Raw genomic sequence first — 16,076 nt, forward strand, 5'->3', positions numbered from 1 at the left:
CATTTTGCATTTCATGTTTTCCCTGGGTGTAGGTCAAAATGAGATCCACTTCATATGTTTTAGGGCTCCATGAAAAAGGGGATTCGACCCAAAATACCTTCCTGCATATTACTTTACTTCATCTTCACAGCTTACTTGGGAGATAAATGGGACAGGTTGTATCATCCCTGCTTTGTCACTAAGGAAATTGACTGATTTCTCCAAGGTCCCTGGGCAGTCCCAGGATGGGGACGTAGGCTGGTACCCAGGCCCTGCCTGGCATCTGCCATGTTGTTTGAACCTAGTGCTGCCATCTCCAGCCTGCACCCTCCTGACGCTGCCTATCTCTGCCTTAGGGAGGAAGGGCCTGTGCCCCAGAGTTCAGCATCCTGGCTGCCCCTGCCTGCCTCACTCCCGCCTCCTCTCCCACCCCCAGGACTTGGCGACTCCCCTGGCCTTTGCCCACAACCCGTCCCGGGTGTGGGAGTTCTACCACTACCGGCGCGAGGTCATGGGGAGCAAGGAGCCCAACGCCGGGCACCGCGCCATAGCCGAATGTGAGACCCGGCTGGGTAAGCAGGGCCGGCGAGTCGTGGTCATCACCCAGAACATCGATGAGCTGCACCGCAAGGCTGGCACCAAGAACCTTCTGGAGATCCATGGTGAGAGACCCCCAGCCTCATGTTCAAGGAACCAGCTTTAAAACACCTGTCCTGCCATGTCAGCATCACCCCTGGTGCCTTCCCTCCCTCCCTGCTGGACACCCATCCTGTTCCCGTAGGATGTTGTGGCATTTCCTTTGGAGACATGTTAGTGCCCCGTGGCACCTGGGCAGCTCCCTTTAGCCATGGGAGGAGTCTCTGACCCATAGCATTATTCACTTAGCAGTTCCTGCATCCTCGCTGCTCAGTGTGGTCTGAGAGCCAGCGACATTCGGTGTCCCCCAAGAACTTGTTAGAAATGCGGAATCTCAGGCCCCATAGGACCCACTGAATCAGAATCTGCATTTTCCCATGAGCCCAGGTGGCTGGTGTGCTACTGGAGGAACACTGGGGTGCACAGCTGCATGACCCCTTCCTCTGTGGAGGGGCACGGTGCTGTGAGACAACGGCCTCAATGAGCCGAGGAACAGGAGGCCTGGCTCATTGGACAGCCAGGGCTTGAGCAGGATTGGGCAGGGGCAGACGGCAGCATCTTGGGGTCTCCTGTCACTCTCCCTTCATCCTGGTGGGCACTCCCCACTGAGGCTGCGCTTCTGCCCTGCCCTGGAGCCTCAGGGAGCTGCCAGCTCAGTGCTGGACACTGCACCAAACCCACCAAGCCTATGATGTCGGTGGAGTTTGTCTGGGGTCCCTGTGGGCTCCTTCCTCTGTCCTGGGTGACCCCTCACTCCTTCACTCTTGTCTTCTGGTTCCTCCCTTCTTTGCTCTCACCACAAGTCTAATACATCCCGCTGTCCACAGTCATAATGGGCAAACTAGGGTTTCTCCCAAGGCCATTTGCATTTAAAGAGTGTGCATTCAGATTCAAGGAATGCATTTCATATTATTTAAGCATTTATTTCTCTTAATTTTATTTAATTAATTAATTTACTTTTTTTAGCGACGGGGTTTCACTCTTGCCCAGGCTGGGGTGCAGTAGCTCCATCATAGCTCATTGCAGCCTTGAACTCCTGGCCTTAAGGCATCCTCCCACCTTGGCCTCCAGAGTAGCTGGGACTACAAGCACATGCCACCATGCCCAGATAATATTTTAAATTTTTGTGGAGACAGTGTCTCACCATGTTGTCCAGGCTGGTCTCGAACTCTTGACCTCAAGCAATCTTCCTTCCTCAGCCTCCCAAAGTTTTGGGATTACAGGCATGAGCCGCTGTGTCAGCCAAGAATGCATTTCTAAGTGTAGCATTTCCAGAGGCAGTGCACCAGTGGGGATGTTTGTTTTTGCGTGTGTGTGGTAAAGCTGCCTGCTTTCACTTAGGTCACCCTGATAAGGAAAGCGAGGCATTACTCATTTCGACTCTGCCTCTCTTTTGTTTGCCAGGAACAGCCAGCTACCTATTAACTGAGCATCTTTTTGGTACCTACATCTACTGGGTCTGAGCCACTTTCCACGTGCCTCTGCTCATTTCCCTGCAATGTCAGAATGTGGCCTATGTCTTCAGCATAAAACCGAGATGACAATGCCTATCTTACAGAATTGTAAGGATTAAATAAGATCATATATGTGTGTTAGTCAGGACTTTTTAGTTTCAAATAATGAGAACTCTCTTCTAACTTAGGTTAAAAAAAAATCAATGGCATCTTCAGTCTGATGAAGGGTGTTTTAAGATGCATCGTGTTTTTAATGTGGCATTTAGAATATAATCTGCCTAAACCATGATATACTATTTTATTATCCCTTAGAATTGTTATTTTATACTTAGAGAGCTTGTTAAAATGAGTATAATAAAATAGTCCAAATATTTCTCATTATCTAGCTTTTCTGAATTCTGAGTGACTCAGAGCATGGATGTCTGTGTTTTCCGTGCAGTTTCATGCTCTGTGCCTCAGGAGATGGATGGTGCAGCCTTTCCTGAGAGAATGCCCCTCTGTTAGAGCTGCGATTCTCATCCAAGCTCCTGGCACACCTTCCGCAGGTTCGCTATTGGGCCTGACGTGCCCTTACCAAAAGGCATCAGTGGAAAGACTGTAGACAACAGCCACAACTCGCTTTCCCTCCTGAAGCGGCCCTTGAATGGTTTGTTGGTGGAAGGATCCAGGGGCTGAATCTGCCTGGTCAGGCCATGGAGAGTAACAACCAAGTCACCCTACTTTTCAGTGTTCTCCTTCAGCAAGTCTGTGCAAGCATGATGGTGATGTCACACTCACATCTGGCCAGTAGCAATTGCAGGACACATCTGAATTTCAGAGATGTGAAAATGGGGAAAAATATCTATACTCAAACTGACAAAGCAGGTTTATTGGCTCACAAAACCGAGGAGCCTAGGGGTGCAGCTTATGTCATCTTTCCTCCTGGCCCCTGGCCCCCTCCTTCTCTCAGCTTTATTCACTCTTTGAGGTGGCCTCCCTTCTCCTTCTGCAATTGATCTGCCTCCACATGCCAGGGGAGAGTGCCTCCGATGGCTCCAGGCTCTCCAGCTCAGCCACCTGCTCAGAAAATAAACCTCTGGGTGGGCTTGCTTGGTCCACACGCCCACCCATCTGACCAAACACGACTGCAGAGGGCTGGGCCCCACATGGGGGCTGTGTGGAGCATGTGGCCGAACTTGTATTTGGGATGTGACCCACAGCCCTATTGGCTCAGCACGCGAGAGAGCAGGGATGGTGCTCCCCAAAGAAGGACTCGGGGGCAGAACGGAGCAGCGCGTGTCCACTGTGGTTGAAAGTGCTCTGCACAGTACCAGGTGCCTGGTACCCATTTCATAAACTGTGGCCCCCATGATTGCTTCAGCTCGATAAGTGGTCGTTAGTATTAACAGTTACTTTTTTCACTTAGTAGTTGATTACTTATTGATTGAGATGCTTTTGTATAAAAGATTCAAGCTTTCTGAAATCGAAGTTAAGATTTTGTAAACATATCCCATGCCATTGAACCTTTATCAGTCATATCAATAAATCATGTCCTTAGATTCAGGTTGAGCTCCCTCTACCCTATTGGCCACTTCTGCCCACTTGAACACCACTCCAAGGTCATCTGATGGCACGTTAGTCATGGAGTTAGTTATTTTCCTCCAGATTATAAAGTCCTTGAGGGCATATGTTCTTGACTGGCTTAAGAGTACTGCGTGCCTCTGTTTCCCATGAAAGCTAGGGTAGGCCCATTTGCTAAAATGAAGTATGGCTCAGTGTGGCAGTGCACACCTATAGGCCCAGCTGCTCAGGAGGCAAAGGTGGGAGGATCGCTCGAGCCCAGGAGTTGGAAGCTGCAGTGAGCTATGATCATACTACTACACTCCAGCCTGGGTAACTGGGTGAGACCAGAAGATGAAATGAAGTGTGGAAATTGAAGTATCTTACACCCTTTCAGACGTGGAGACGATTGCTCTTGATTAGACTAAATTCTGGATTTGCTTCATATGTATTTTTCAGGTAGCTTATTTAAAACTCGATGTACCTCTTGTGGCATTGTGGCTGAGAATTACAAGAGTCCAATTTGTCCAGCTTTATCAGGAAAAGGGTAATTATACCACACTACAGAATAAGTATATGTTGTTTTCTCCTTTAGGTCGGACATAAATGTGAGGAAATTGAACATTCATCAAAGATTCCCATGAATATGAGAAATAAGACTAAATACAAGGCTGGGTGCGGTGGCTCATGCCTGTAATCCCAGCACTTTGGGGTTACAAGGTGGGAAGATTGCTTGAGTTCAGGAGTTCAAGATCAGCCTGGGTAACATAGTGAGAAACCTGTCTCTATAAAAAAAAAAAAAAAAATTAGCTGGGTGTGGTCGCATATGCCTGTAGTCCCAGCTACTAGAGAGGCTGAAGTGGGAGGGTTATTTGAGCCTGGGAAGTCGAGGCTGCAGTGAGCTGAGATCATGCCACCGCACTACAGCCTGGGTGACAGGGAGACCCTGTCTCAAAAAATATATATATATATATAGCCTTGTGATAAAAGAAATATTTTGCTCACAACTTACAGTGTTAAGTGAAAACCACATGATCCTGAATTTATACACACATGAGTTTGTATATCTGCATATAGTTAAAAGACTAGAAGAAAATATAACAAAATATTAACAAGGAATATCAGGAGTGGAGGGATTATGGGTAATTTTTAATTTCTTCTTTATATCAGAATTAATTTCTATGATGAACATGCACTATTATTACAATGAGGAAAACATTTGAGGGTAGACACAATATTGAGGAAAATTCCATTTCAAAACAGTGTAAGTTATACAAGGAATGTATAATGTCACTGCAGACGATACAAATGATGATGATGTATAAAGGTAAACATGAAGTTTCTTCTTAGCACACCCAGCTACTCCAGCCTCCCCACACACGAATTCTCTCACTGGCAGTGCAACCACTGGTGATTTTTTTTTTTTTAACAGACAGAGTCTTGCTCTGTTTCCCAGGCTGGAGTACAGTGGCACAATCACACCTTACTGCAGCCTCCAACTCCTGGGCTCAAGCAATCCTCCTGCCTTAGCCTCCCGAGTAGCTAGGACTATAGGCATGCACCACCACACTGAGCTAATTTTTGTATTTCTGGTAGAAATGCAGTCTCACTATATTGCGCAGGCTGGTCTTGATCTTCTGGCCTCAAGCATCCTCCCACTCTGGCCTCACCAAATGCTGGGATTACAGGCATGAGCCACTATGCCCAGTACCACTGGTAATTAATGACTTGGGGTCCTTCCTTCTAATGCCCTTCCAAGTGAGCATGTATTAATTAGGAGTTTTATACCACATACTACCAGGCAAATATACAAACTGAGTTATGTTGTTTCTTTATTTTTTATTATGCCAATAACAGTCTTTCTTTTCTATTATTATTTACTTCAGTGCTCCAGAACCTGGGACTCAAGATGCCAGCATCCCAGTTGAGAAACTTCCCCGGTGGGTAAAAAACTCTGATTTGTACTAGTGTTCCAGGTTACAAAGAAAAAAATAGACATCAAAATCTAAACATGTATTTAGCAAGATGCCTCTTAAATCAAATGCACAAATGTAAAAACCAGCCTTGACCTCTGAGACCAAAAGTGAAAGGACAAAGGATGAAGCAAATTAGGATGAAAAGAATGATTTCTTTCCAACCAACCCCTTGTTGCTCTGTGTTCTGGCGGGATCATTTGAGGTCGGGAAAGTTTCTGAAGCTGTTGTGTGACAGGTGGTTACCCAGTGCACAGAAAGCAGATGGGCTGACCTATAATGGTCAAATAACATCACTGGCATTATTAATCCATGGTTAACGAGGCAATGAAAGGACCTGAATAGGAGAGGTTACAGGACCAAACAGAATGTTCATAGATTAAAAAAAAAAAGGAAGATTTTTACGCCAGTTTTTCAAAACTAGACATTAAAACAGCACTTCTATAATCTGTAATTGGATCAGAAGTTTTTTTGTTGTGGGTTTTTTTTTTGTTTTTTTGTTTGTTTGTTTTTTTGAGATGGAATCTCACTCTGTTGCCCAGGCTGGAGTGCAGTGGCGCGATCTTGGCTCACTGTCATCTCCGCCTCCCGGGTTCAAGTGATTCTCCTGCCTCAGCCTCCCGAGTAGCTGGGATTACAGGCGCCTGCCACCACACCTGGCTATTTTTTGTGTTTTTAGTAGAGACGAGGTTTTGCCATGTTGGCCAGGCCGGTCTCGAGCTCTTGATGTCAGGTGATCCACCCACCTCGGCCTCCCAACATGCTGGGATTACAGGCATGAGCCACTGCGCCTGGATGGATTAGAGTGTTTTTAAGGTAAAATAAAACAGGACTTCTAAAAGTGTTTCATAGAACATTAGTTTAATGTTACGTTGAGAGACATTACTTGAAGAAAACATGTTAGGCATTCAAATAAATACAGAAACGTTAGACTAAACAAAGTTAAAATATGTTTGCTCTACTGCAGGACTTTTCAGAGTATTTATTCCACATTGCTGCCTTCTAAAAAGTGGTTATAAAATGTATGTTAATGCTTTACTGACTTATTTAACCACAGAACCTTTTTAATTTTCCTTATGAGGGTTTTAATTGCTAAATATTAAAGTTTTCTTCTGAAGGAATAGGGAGACCTGGAGGACTTCTATGATGCAGGAGATTACTATGATGAAAATGGTGTGTGAGGGATGATTTTAGGAGGTGTGTAGAAGGTGACCCTGAGGAAGGAGGGAGTGAAAGAAAGACATTTGTAGTAATGGATACAGGAAAGCTGACTACATAGGGGGCCAGAGAGACGTGAACCTGAGAGCACATGAAAGGTCATCGATGAAATTAGGGGATGCTTGGGGTGGGAGGCAAGTCTGAGTCCAGTATGACTCCCAGGGCTGGAGGCTGTGAGCACAAGTGTGAGCATAATGAAGGAACCGGGAAAGCTTAGCTGAAACATCAAGTACATAGAGACAAGATAAAAAACAAAGACAGTTCAGGAGGGCGCGGTGGCTCAGGCCTGTCATCCCAGCACTTTGGGAGGCCGAGGCAGGCATATCATGAGATCAGGAGTTCGAGACCAGCCTGGCCAACATAGTGAAACCCTGTCTCTACTAAAAATATAAAAATTAGCCGGGTATGGTCGTACGCGCCTGTAGTCCCAGCTACTCGGGAGGCTGAGGCAGGTGAATCGTTTGAACCCGGGAGGCGGAGCTTGCAGTGAGTCCAGACCACCCCACTGCACTCCAGCCTGGGCAGCACAGCAAGACTCCGTCTCAAAAAAAAAAAAAAAAGGACCATTAAACCTGATGCTTCACATGCAAGGCAAGTTTATATAGGCTGGGAGGAGGGTGTAGGGAATAAGAGGCATCAGAGGTAAACCATCGGGACTTGCTGGGTTTGGGGTAGCCCGTGGCCTCCCTCCGGTCCAGTGGGCAGACTTTGCTCGGGGTTGGCTCAAGGATCCCGTTCTTCCAGGTGTGAAGAAGCAGGCTGCGGAGGCTTGCTGCGCCCTCACGTCGTGTGGTTCGGAGAAAACCTGGATCCTGCCATTCTGGAGGAGGTCGACAAAGAGCTCGCCCACTGTGATTTATGTCTAGTGGTGGGTCACGGCTTTCCCTAACCCCAAGACAGGACTGGATTTTGTTATTTTTTCCTTCCCCCCTCCTCTTTTCCTTCCTCCCTCCCTTGCTGCTTTCCTTCCTGCCTTCTCTCCTCCCTCCCTTTCTTCCTTTCCTTAAAATGTATGTTGAGAGGTCTTTGTGGTATCCTATAGAAAAACTGAGAAACTATGAATAAGAATTTATATTAAAATAGGAAACCATGCATGTCTTGGGCATCTCAAAGCCTTCTCCCCCAGCCCCACCAAAGAAAAAAGAAAAGAACATGCTATTGGTTTTTAAAATAATACATGCTTATGATTAAATTTAATTGAGAACATGCAAAAATTATCACATTATAAAGAGGAAATTAGAAATCGCCCATAGTTCTACTAATCAGAAATAGTTACCGTTAGCAGTTTAGTATATTTTCTTCTAGACCAGGAGTGAGCAAACAGCAGCCTTTAGGCCAAATTGGGCCTGCTACATGTTTTTGTAAATAAAGTTTTATTGGAACTCAGCCGCACTCATTCTTCCACACACTATGACTACTTTCAAACTACAGTGGCAGAGTTGAGTACTTGTGACAGAGACTGAATGGCCACAAAGCCTGAAAAATTTACTGTATGGTCCTTTTCAGAATAAGTTTGCCCACCTCTGGTCTCAACATTTTCTTATGCAGATGTACATGTATTAATTAAAATTCAAAACTGACTTCATGACACATGTTCTGTTTTGAAACTACTTTATTCACGCAGCAGTTCACTTAGCATATTCCATATCAGTACATCTAAATCAATACCATCTTTCAATTGACTGTATGGTGTTTTATATGGATAGGGAATTATATATTTAGCTAATTCTCTACTGTAAGACATTTGGGCTATTTCAAATTTTGATATTTTAATCTGATATCGTATATATCCTTAGATAGAAATCTTAGCATGCTCTTCAAATGATTTCCTTAAGACACATTTCCTAAAAGTGGGATTAATTGGACAGATTGTATGCATATTTCAAATTTTTCTTGACACGTCTTTAAAAGCAGAAGCACTTTCTTGTGGTGCGTATTCATTCAGCCAGTATTTAAAGAATGCTTTCCACTGTCGAGTATAGTATCACTGTTGATGATGGATTGTTAAATGAGAAAAGCTGGTTTACAAAACAGTCATGCGCTTCCCATCCCTGCAAAGAATGTTTATAAGCAAATATTTATGAGCGAGAACCTAAGAGGACATACATGAAAATGTTAACAGTGGTTATCTTGGAGTAAAATTATTGATGATATATGTATTTTTTCTTTGTATTTTCTACCTTTAACAAAAAGAAAATATGTTTTAAAAAGTTATGGATCATTTGCTTAACTTTAAAGCAGAAAGAAAACTAGAACTACACCCAAAACATGTTGAGTCACTTCTAAGTCACTCTTCTGTTAACTCTCCTTTTCATGTCACATATTCTTGTCGATTCTAGTGATTGATCAAAGGACACCTCTTCACTTTCCCTCATCCCTTGGACACCCTGTTTTATCCCATCCCGTTTGGCTTTTCTTACACCTGCAACCACAGACCTACCTGAGTTTGTGTAAGGTTTTCTGAAAAAATGTTCCTTCTTCTTGTCGTGTGGCTGTTTGTCCATCTCCGTGTGCTTGTCTTGTAGGTGGGCACTTCCTCTGTGGTGTACCCAGCAGCCATGTTTGCCCCACAAGTGGCTGCCAGGGGCGTGCCAGTGGCTGAATTTAATACGGAGAGCACCCCAGCTACGAACAGATTCAGGTACTGGGATACCCTGATGGGAGAGGGCGATGTGGGAGGCAGGTACAGACATGGTCATCTAAACATAGTTGACCTACTCCTCTAATTTTTAAAAAAGACACAGGGTTTGTGTTTTTCTGTTTGATCTGCAGTTGCTTTTATGGAAGAACAAAATCATTCACTGTAGACTAAGGTAGGGTAGCTCTGTCATTGTACATGACATCTGCTGTGGGACTTTTGTTTGTTCACATTTTGAAAGCTCTTCTTTGATTCCTTAGGCTTTGCTTTCCCTTACATTTTTAAGCTAGACTTAGCGATGGCCTTTAGTTGTAGGTTACCCAGATGCTCTGCAAGTCAGCCTGGGAGACGCCCTTGCAGAACCTCATCACCTGCCGTTCTCACTGAGAGGCCACCTGACAGATTCCCCTTTGGTCTAATCGCCAAGGTTATCTGTATCTGTGGCCATATTTTGATACTGATCCTGCTTCTCAAGTTTGGGTGGGAAGTATAGATTGTCATAGTATGCATTTTTAGTCTTATTCCTGGGTCTGTTTTATGTCTTCACCCTTCTGTCTTTTTTCTCACTCCAACCTTTTTTTTGCCTTTACTTCTTATTCTTGTCCATCTAGTTAATTCCTTTTGAATAAGTTAGAATATAAATAAGTAGTAAATGAATATAAATGAATAAAATAGAAAACGTCATTGAAACATCTTGTCGTTACTTTAATCAGCAGTTTCCAACCTTGGCTGCATATTTTAAAAATGCTGATGCCTGGGGGCCACTTCATGAAATTTCAGTGTCATTGCTCTGAGTTGCAGCCCAGACATCATCATTTTGATAAGCTTCCTAGGTGATTCCAGTGTGCAGCCAGGATAGGAACCTCTCTTCAAGTCTTTGCTGGGATTTTTTAAAAAAAGGAAAAAAGAAAAGGGGCCACAGACACTTAAGTAGGCCCCTCCTGAGGTGAGTGAACGGGCTCTGGGCCTCTTCTTTTCCATGTTTCCTTTTGATCAGCTACAGCCGGTGTTCTTGATCCGTAGTTCTTCATTTGTGTGTGAGTAGTAGGAACTAAGAAGATAGCCTTAAAAAAAATTGCCTCCTATGCTAAACTTATACTTTGAAAACTACAGAACATTGTTGAAAGAAATAAAGAAGGCCTAAATGAATGGAAACATATCCAATGTTCATGGATTGGACAACTTAATATGATTAAGATGGCAATGCTCCCCAAATTGATCTATGGGCTCAATCAACTCAGTCCTTATCAAAATCACAACTGGCTTTTTACAACAATTAATTGAAAAGATTACTCTAAAATTCATATGAAAATGCAAGTGACCCAAAATAGCCCAAACAAAATGAAAACTGAAGTTGGAGAATTCATACTTCCCAATTTCAAAACTTACTACATATTAGCTGGGCATGGTGGCACATGCCTGTAATCCTAGCTACTTGGGAGGCTGAGGCAAGAGAATCACTTGAACCCAGGAGGTGGAGGTTGCGGTGAGCCAAGATTGTGCCATTGCACTCCAGCCTGGGCAACAAGAGCAAAACTCCATCAAAAGAAAAAAAAAACCTTACTACAAAGTTGCAGTAATCAAGACAGTGTGGCACTGGCATAGGATAGATATATAGGATCAGTGGAATAGAATTGAGAGTCCAGTAGAAAACAAAACAGAACAATAAAACAAAACCTCACATTCATGGTCAGTTGATGTTTGAGAAGAGTGGCAAGACCATTTGATGAAATACAGTCTTTTTCAAGAAATAGTACTGGATGTCCACACGCAAAAGAATGAGCTTGGACCCCTCTGTCACACCATACACAAAAAATAACCCAAGATGGATCGTAGACCTAAATGTAAGAGCTAAAAGTATCACATGTCAAAAGAAAATTTAGGAGTAAATCTTTGTAACCTTGGGTTAGTTAAAGCTTTCTTAGATATGACACCAAAAGTACAAGTAACATAAGAAAAAAGGATAAATTGGACTTTATCAAAATTTAAAACTTTTATACTCCAATGGGTACCATCGATTAAGTAAAAAGACAACCCATAGAATGGGAGAAAATATTTGTAAGTCTAATATTTGATATTTGATAAGGAATTTGTATCCAGGATATATAAAGAGAATTCTTAACAACTATAAATAATAAAAAGACAATCCAATTAAAAACCAGGTCAAAATATTTGAAACGACATTTCTCCAAATATATCCACATGGCCAATAAGCATACTGAAATGATGTTCAATATCATAAAACCACAATGAAATATCATCACTTCACAGCTATAAGCGTGGCTATAATTTTTAAGATAAAGGAAAATCACAAGTGTTGGTGAAGAAACTGGAACCCTTATACATGGCTGATGGGAATGTACAATGGGGCAGTCATTTTAGAAAACAATGTGGCAGTTAAGTATAGAGTTACTATGTGATCTAGCAATTCTATTCCTTGGTATATAGTCCTAGAAATGAAATCATACATCTACACAAAAATTTGTACACAAATGTTCATAGCAACTTGTTCATGGAAAAAGTGGAAACAACCCAAACGTCCATCGACTGAAGGATGAATAAATAAAATTTGGTATGTTTGTACAATGGATTATATTTTAGCCATAAAAAGAATGAGGTATCCATATATGCTACTACATGATGACCCTTGAAAATGTTATGCTAAGTGAAAGAAGCTAGTCATAAAAGACCACATATGGTATGACTGCATTTATATTAAATATCCAGAATAGGCAGATCAATAGGGAGAAAGTAGATGAGTGGGAGTAGATGAGTCAAGAAGATTTTGGCTGGCAGTAGGGAGGAATGGGGAGTGGGTGCTAATGAGAACAAGTTTCTTTGAGGTTGTTATAAATGCTCTAAAGTCTATTGTGGTGATGGTCGTATAATTCTGTGAATACACTAAAAGCCACTGAATTATATATTTGAAATAGGTGGATTGTATGTGAATCAAATCTCAATAAAGCTGTTATATAAAAAATTAAATTATCTTCTAACTTATCTCCTGAAAAATGCACATTAGGCCTCCCTCTGATTTGTGTTGTGGCACCTATGTGTAGCAGCTGGGCCACTTAGCATGACTAAGAGTAGTAGTACCAGAGCCAGGTAGTTCAAGCCTCCTGTCTGTTTGAAAGACCATCAGAAAACTTAAACAGTGGGACAGGATGAACTTTGTGAAGCAGGACATGAGCTATGTCCCCAGTTTGGCTCTTCTAATACAGTTTCTTTTCAGTCATTTGATCTCTGTCTCATCTCTAATTATTATAAAGAATTAAAACAAATCATCATTGTAGAAAAGCAAGAAAATGCAGATAGAGAAAAAGAAGAAAATAAAACTGGAGTATTTCCACAACCCAGGTTTAGAGTTGGCCCCCATCTCCCGTGCCATGGACTGACCAGCAGGAGCCCAGCATCCCTTGCATATGGTGGCTGTGTTTTCATGTGAAAGAAACTGAACTTGGTGGTTTTTCCTGCCAGTTCAGAAGAGATTCTTGGCATGTAACATATATCATTGCACAAGTCAAGCCTCCTGAAACCACAGGCCTGTTTCAGCTGCTACTTCAGCCAGAATTCTTCAGCTTCATATTGTCTTGAAAACCTATGATTGTCTCTGACAAACAGGCTAGTTGCTAGTTAGAAATTCTTATCAATTTGACAAGCTCCTTATCAACCAGACTGATCACAGGAACTGTCATCCGATCAATGAAGGAGTAACTGATCAATGAAGCCAGCAATGCTTTTTTCTTGGCATCATGAAAGCTGACGTTTAGAAGAGATGCTGGTGATAGTCATCTCATCCTACTCAATTTTTCAAAGGCGCAAACCAACCTTGGAGCAGTTGAGAGGACTGTTTAAACACAGAGCTTAACAATGGCAGAATTTTTTATCCCATGCTTAACAGATTTTGGTTGAACTTTACCCTAGGTCAGGAGTCAGCAAACTACTGCCTGTGGGCCAAATTTGCCCACCACCCGTATCTGTAAATAAGGTTTCACTGGAACACAGCTGTGGCCCTATGTTTGTATAGTATGTGTGGCTGCCTTTGCACTAGGATGACAGAGGTGAATAGTTGCAGCAGAGACTAGCTGGTCTGCAAAGCCTAAAATCTGTCTTGTGTGGCCCTTTACAGAAAAAGTTTTCTAATGCCTGCTCTAGGTTAATGAGAAAAAAAAAAAAAAAAAAATGGAATAATGTTCCCTGCTACTTTTAACCTGATTTTCTTTGTTACCTAAATAGGCGGCTAGAATGCTGCCTATATTTTGATAAGGATTTGGATCTCACAAGACACCTTAGGCCTTGCACAAGTTGTTCAGATTCTTTGCCCCAGTTCTAATCCAGAGACAAAGGCATAGAATTCTCCTCCCACAGGAATGTATTTATATTTTCAAGGTGTTAATTAGTTCCAGTTTTGGTTTTGTCATTTTCCCCATGCCCGATGCTTGTATTGGATGATTTCTGATAAACCCTGACTATCCCAGTAAACCCCAGGCATTTTTGAATTTAAACCTGAGTGTTTTGACTGTTAACCCCAAGGGGCGTTTTGTTGGGATTTGTCTTGTTGGGATTTGTACATTCGCTGAGGCAAAAATGGGACTGTCGCTGCAGGGAGCTGGTAGGCAGGGCCTTCAAAGAACTTCTGCCCACCGTGCCCTGCAGCCACTATGTTGTGCCCTGTTGATCTTTGAATTTTTCTAAACATTGGAATTTAATCAAAGTCCACAAATATGTATAAGTATCCACTATGTACCAGACACTGTTCTAAGTGCTTAGGATAGGATATAGCAGTAAACAAAACAGAAATCTACCAAGGGAAGATTGTATTCTAGTGGTGGAGGCAGACAGATAAGCAGCGAACATAAGGTGTACATTCTACAGCATGTGAGCAGGTGCTAAGAGACCGCGCAAAGCAAAGATGGAGTTGTATGTGAGGGGGTTGGGCTGACAGGTTGCAGGATCCAGTTGGGTGGACCGCAAACCTCATTAAGAAGAGATTTGAGCAAAGACTTCAAGGAGGTGAAGGAGGCAGCCAAAGAGGTGATCTGGGATAAGACCTTTCCAGACAGTGGGACCACCTGGAGCAGAGGCCCCTCAGTGTGGCTGGAGTGGAGTGAGGAAGAAGTCCCAGGAGAGGCGAGCAGTCAAGTAATGGAATTGGGGGCCCTGGGGAGGGAAGACGCCCAAGCTATCTGCTGGTGGAGTTTAGAAGTCTAAGGAATTGTTAGGTAAGAGAGTTTTATGGATTGTTGTGGTTATATAGTTACCTATCTAGGGTGTGACGAGGTCACTGCTTTGAAGTGATCGTTGACCGTGTGTGTTAGGGAAGTCTGGCACTCTCCCTGGCTGTGCTGTCAAGGGCAAGTAGGGAAGCCCTCCTAGTCTATGCAGTCAGGGCTTAGTTGGTCTGTTCATTCAAAAAGCCACTGAAAACAAGACTAATACAAAAGGGCATATACATACTTTAAACATTTTGATTTAAAGCATAAATGTACCTTCATTTCCTTTTTCTTTTCTTTTTTTTTTTCTTTTTTGAGACAAAGTCTTGCTCTGTTGCCCAGGCTGGAGTGCAGTGGCACAATCTCGGTTTACTGGAATCTTTGCCTCCCAGGCTCAAGCAGTCCTCCCACCTCAGCCTCCCGAGTAGCTGGGATTACAGGCGCGCACCACCACACCTGGCTAATTTTTGTATTTTTAGTAGAGACGGGATTTCACCATGTTGGACAGACAGGTCTCAAACTCCTGGCCTCAAGTGATCCATCTGCCTCGGCCTCCCGAAGTGCTGGGATTACAGGCGTGAGCCACCGCACTTGGCCTGCTTTTTTTTTTTTTTTTGGAATAGAGCTAAAGGCCTTTTGTTTTGGGTAGGGATCTGCTGATTGGAGCTCACCTTTCTTACATAAATCGTATCCATAATCTTCCTCGTGTTCCCCAAATATCCCTGAAGATATGAATGACTCCAGCCCTTATTTTATTAAAAAAAACAAAAACAGACAACCAGGAAAATCAGATCCCAAGGCCCCCCACCTAGACTTCCTGAATCAGAATTTCCAGGGGGAGATGCCTGTTTATGTAGCTAGCAAATGACCCAGGTGATTCTTATCAAGAAACCTTGGCAAACACTGGATTACAACTTCTGTTTTTTGATATTTGTCTGTTTTTTTTTTTCTTTTAAAGGAGAGCAAGAACTTAGGAAAAGAAACACGTGAAGCTGTCTTCCCCTGTCTTTTACACCTACACCTAATTTAACAGAATTATATTTAGTGACTCAGTATGTCTTTCCCAAGCATTCAGCTAGTTTTCCTAGAAATAACTCTCTTTTAACAGCTCTATTTTTTGCAGTTTATTACATAATTTTAAATTCAGCGAGATGATTACATTAACCAATAAAAGTGGCATGAGCAGATGTGGAACTAACACTGTAGTTTTGGTTGTCCTGCAACTGGTGGGGGCAGGCAAAGTGCACAGATGTGCTGGAAAAGAGGCTTTCAAACAATGTTCATGTATGCCTTTCACATTTTAAAAGACATCTAAGGTTTTTAAATCAAAAATATTATAGTTGGAGATGTCATTCCAAGTGCATTGGAAACACTGACATTTTATTTATTTATTTATTTATTTATTTATTTATTTATTTATTTATTT

The 16,076-nt window shown here is 42.7% G+C and overlaps 1 protein-coding gene across 2 annotated transcripts; it reads left to right on the top strand.

The window, feature by feature from the left end:
- Positions 1–346: 346 nt before the first annotated feature.
- Positions 347–10,344, top strand: LOC113219535 (NAD-dependent protein deacylase sirtuin-5, mitochondrial). 2 transcript variants are annotated; one of them, XM_026453429.2, is made up of 6 exons: positions 355–641; positions 4,068–4,155; positions 5,495–5,548; positions 7,544–7,667; positions 9,325–9,440; positions 9,572–10,344. In XM_026453429.2, the coding sequence occupies exons 1-6, from the start codon at positions 491–493 to the stop codon at positions 9,609–9,611; spliced, it is 573 nt and encodes a 190-aa protein (XP_026309214.1). In that variant the 5' UTR covers positions 355–490; the 3' UTR covers positions 9,612–10,344. The 2 variants fall into 2 exon arrangements, with proteins under 2 accessions (XP_026309215.1, XP_026309214.1); XM_026453430.2 differs by having other exon boundaries at positions 347–641; positions 9,325–10,344.
- The last annotated feature ends 5,732 nt before the right edge of the window (positions 10,345–16,076 follow it).

The sequence above is a fragment of the Piliocolobus tephrosceles genome, unplaced genomic scaffold, assembly GCF_002776525.5.
Source record: "Piliocolobus tephrosceles isolate RC106 unplaced genomic scaffold, ASM277652v3 unscaffolded_43820, whole genome shotgun sequence".
Taxonomy (NCBI): Eukaryota; Metazoa; Chordata; class Mammalia; order Primates; family Cercopithecidae; genus Piliocolobus; species Piliocolobus tephrosceles.

Bases quoted from the DNA above. Each gene is read 5' to 3' on its own strand.
- LOC113219535 (XM_026453430.2), top strand. From the start codon at position 491: ATGGGGAGCAAGGAGCCCAACGCCGGGCACCGCGCCATAGCCGAATGT. The intron at 4,156-5,494 runs GTAATTATACCA...TATTTACTTCAG, and splicing joins CCAGCTTTATCAGGAAAAGG to TGCTCCAGAACCTGGGACTC. The intron at 7,668-9,324 runs GTGGGTCACGGC...CTTGTCTTGTAG, and splicing joins ACTGTGATTTATGTCTAGTG to GTGGGCACTTCCTCTGTGGT.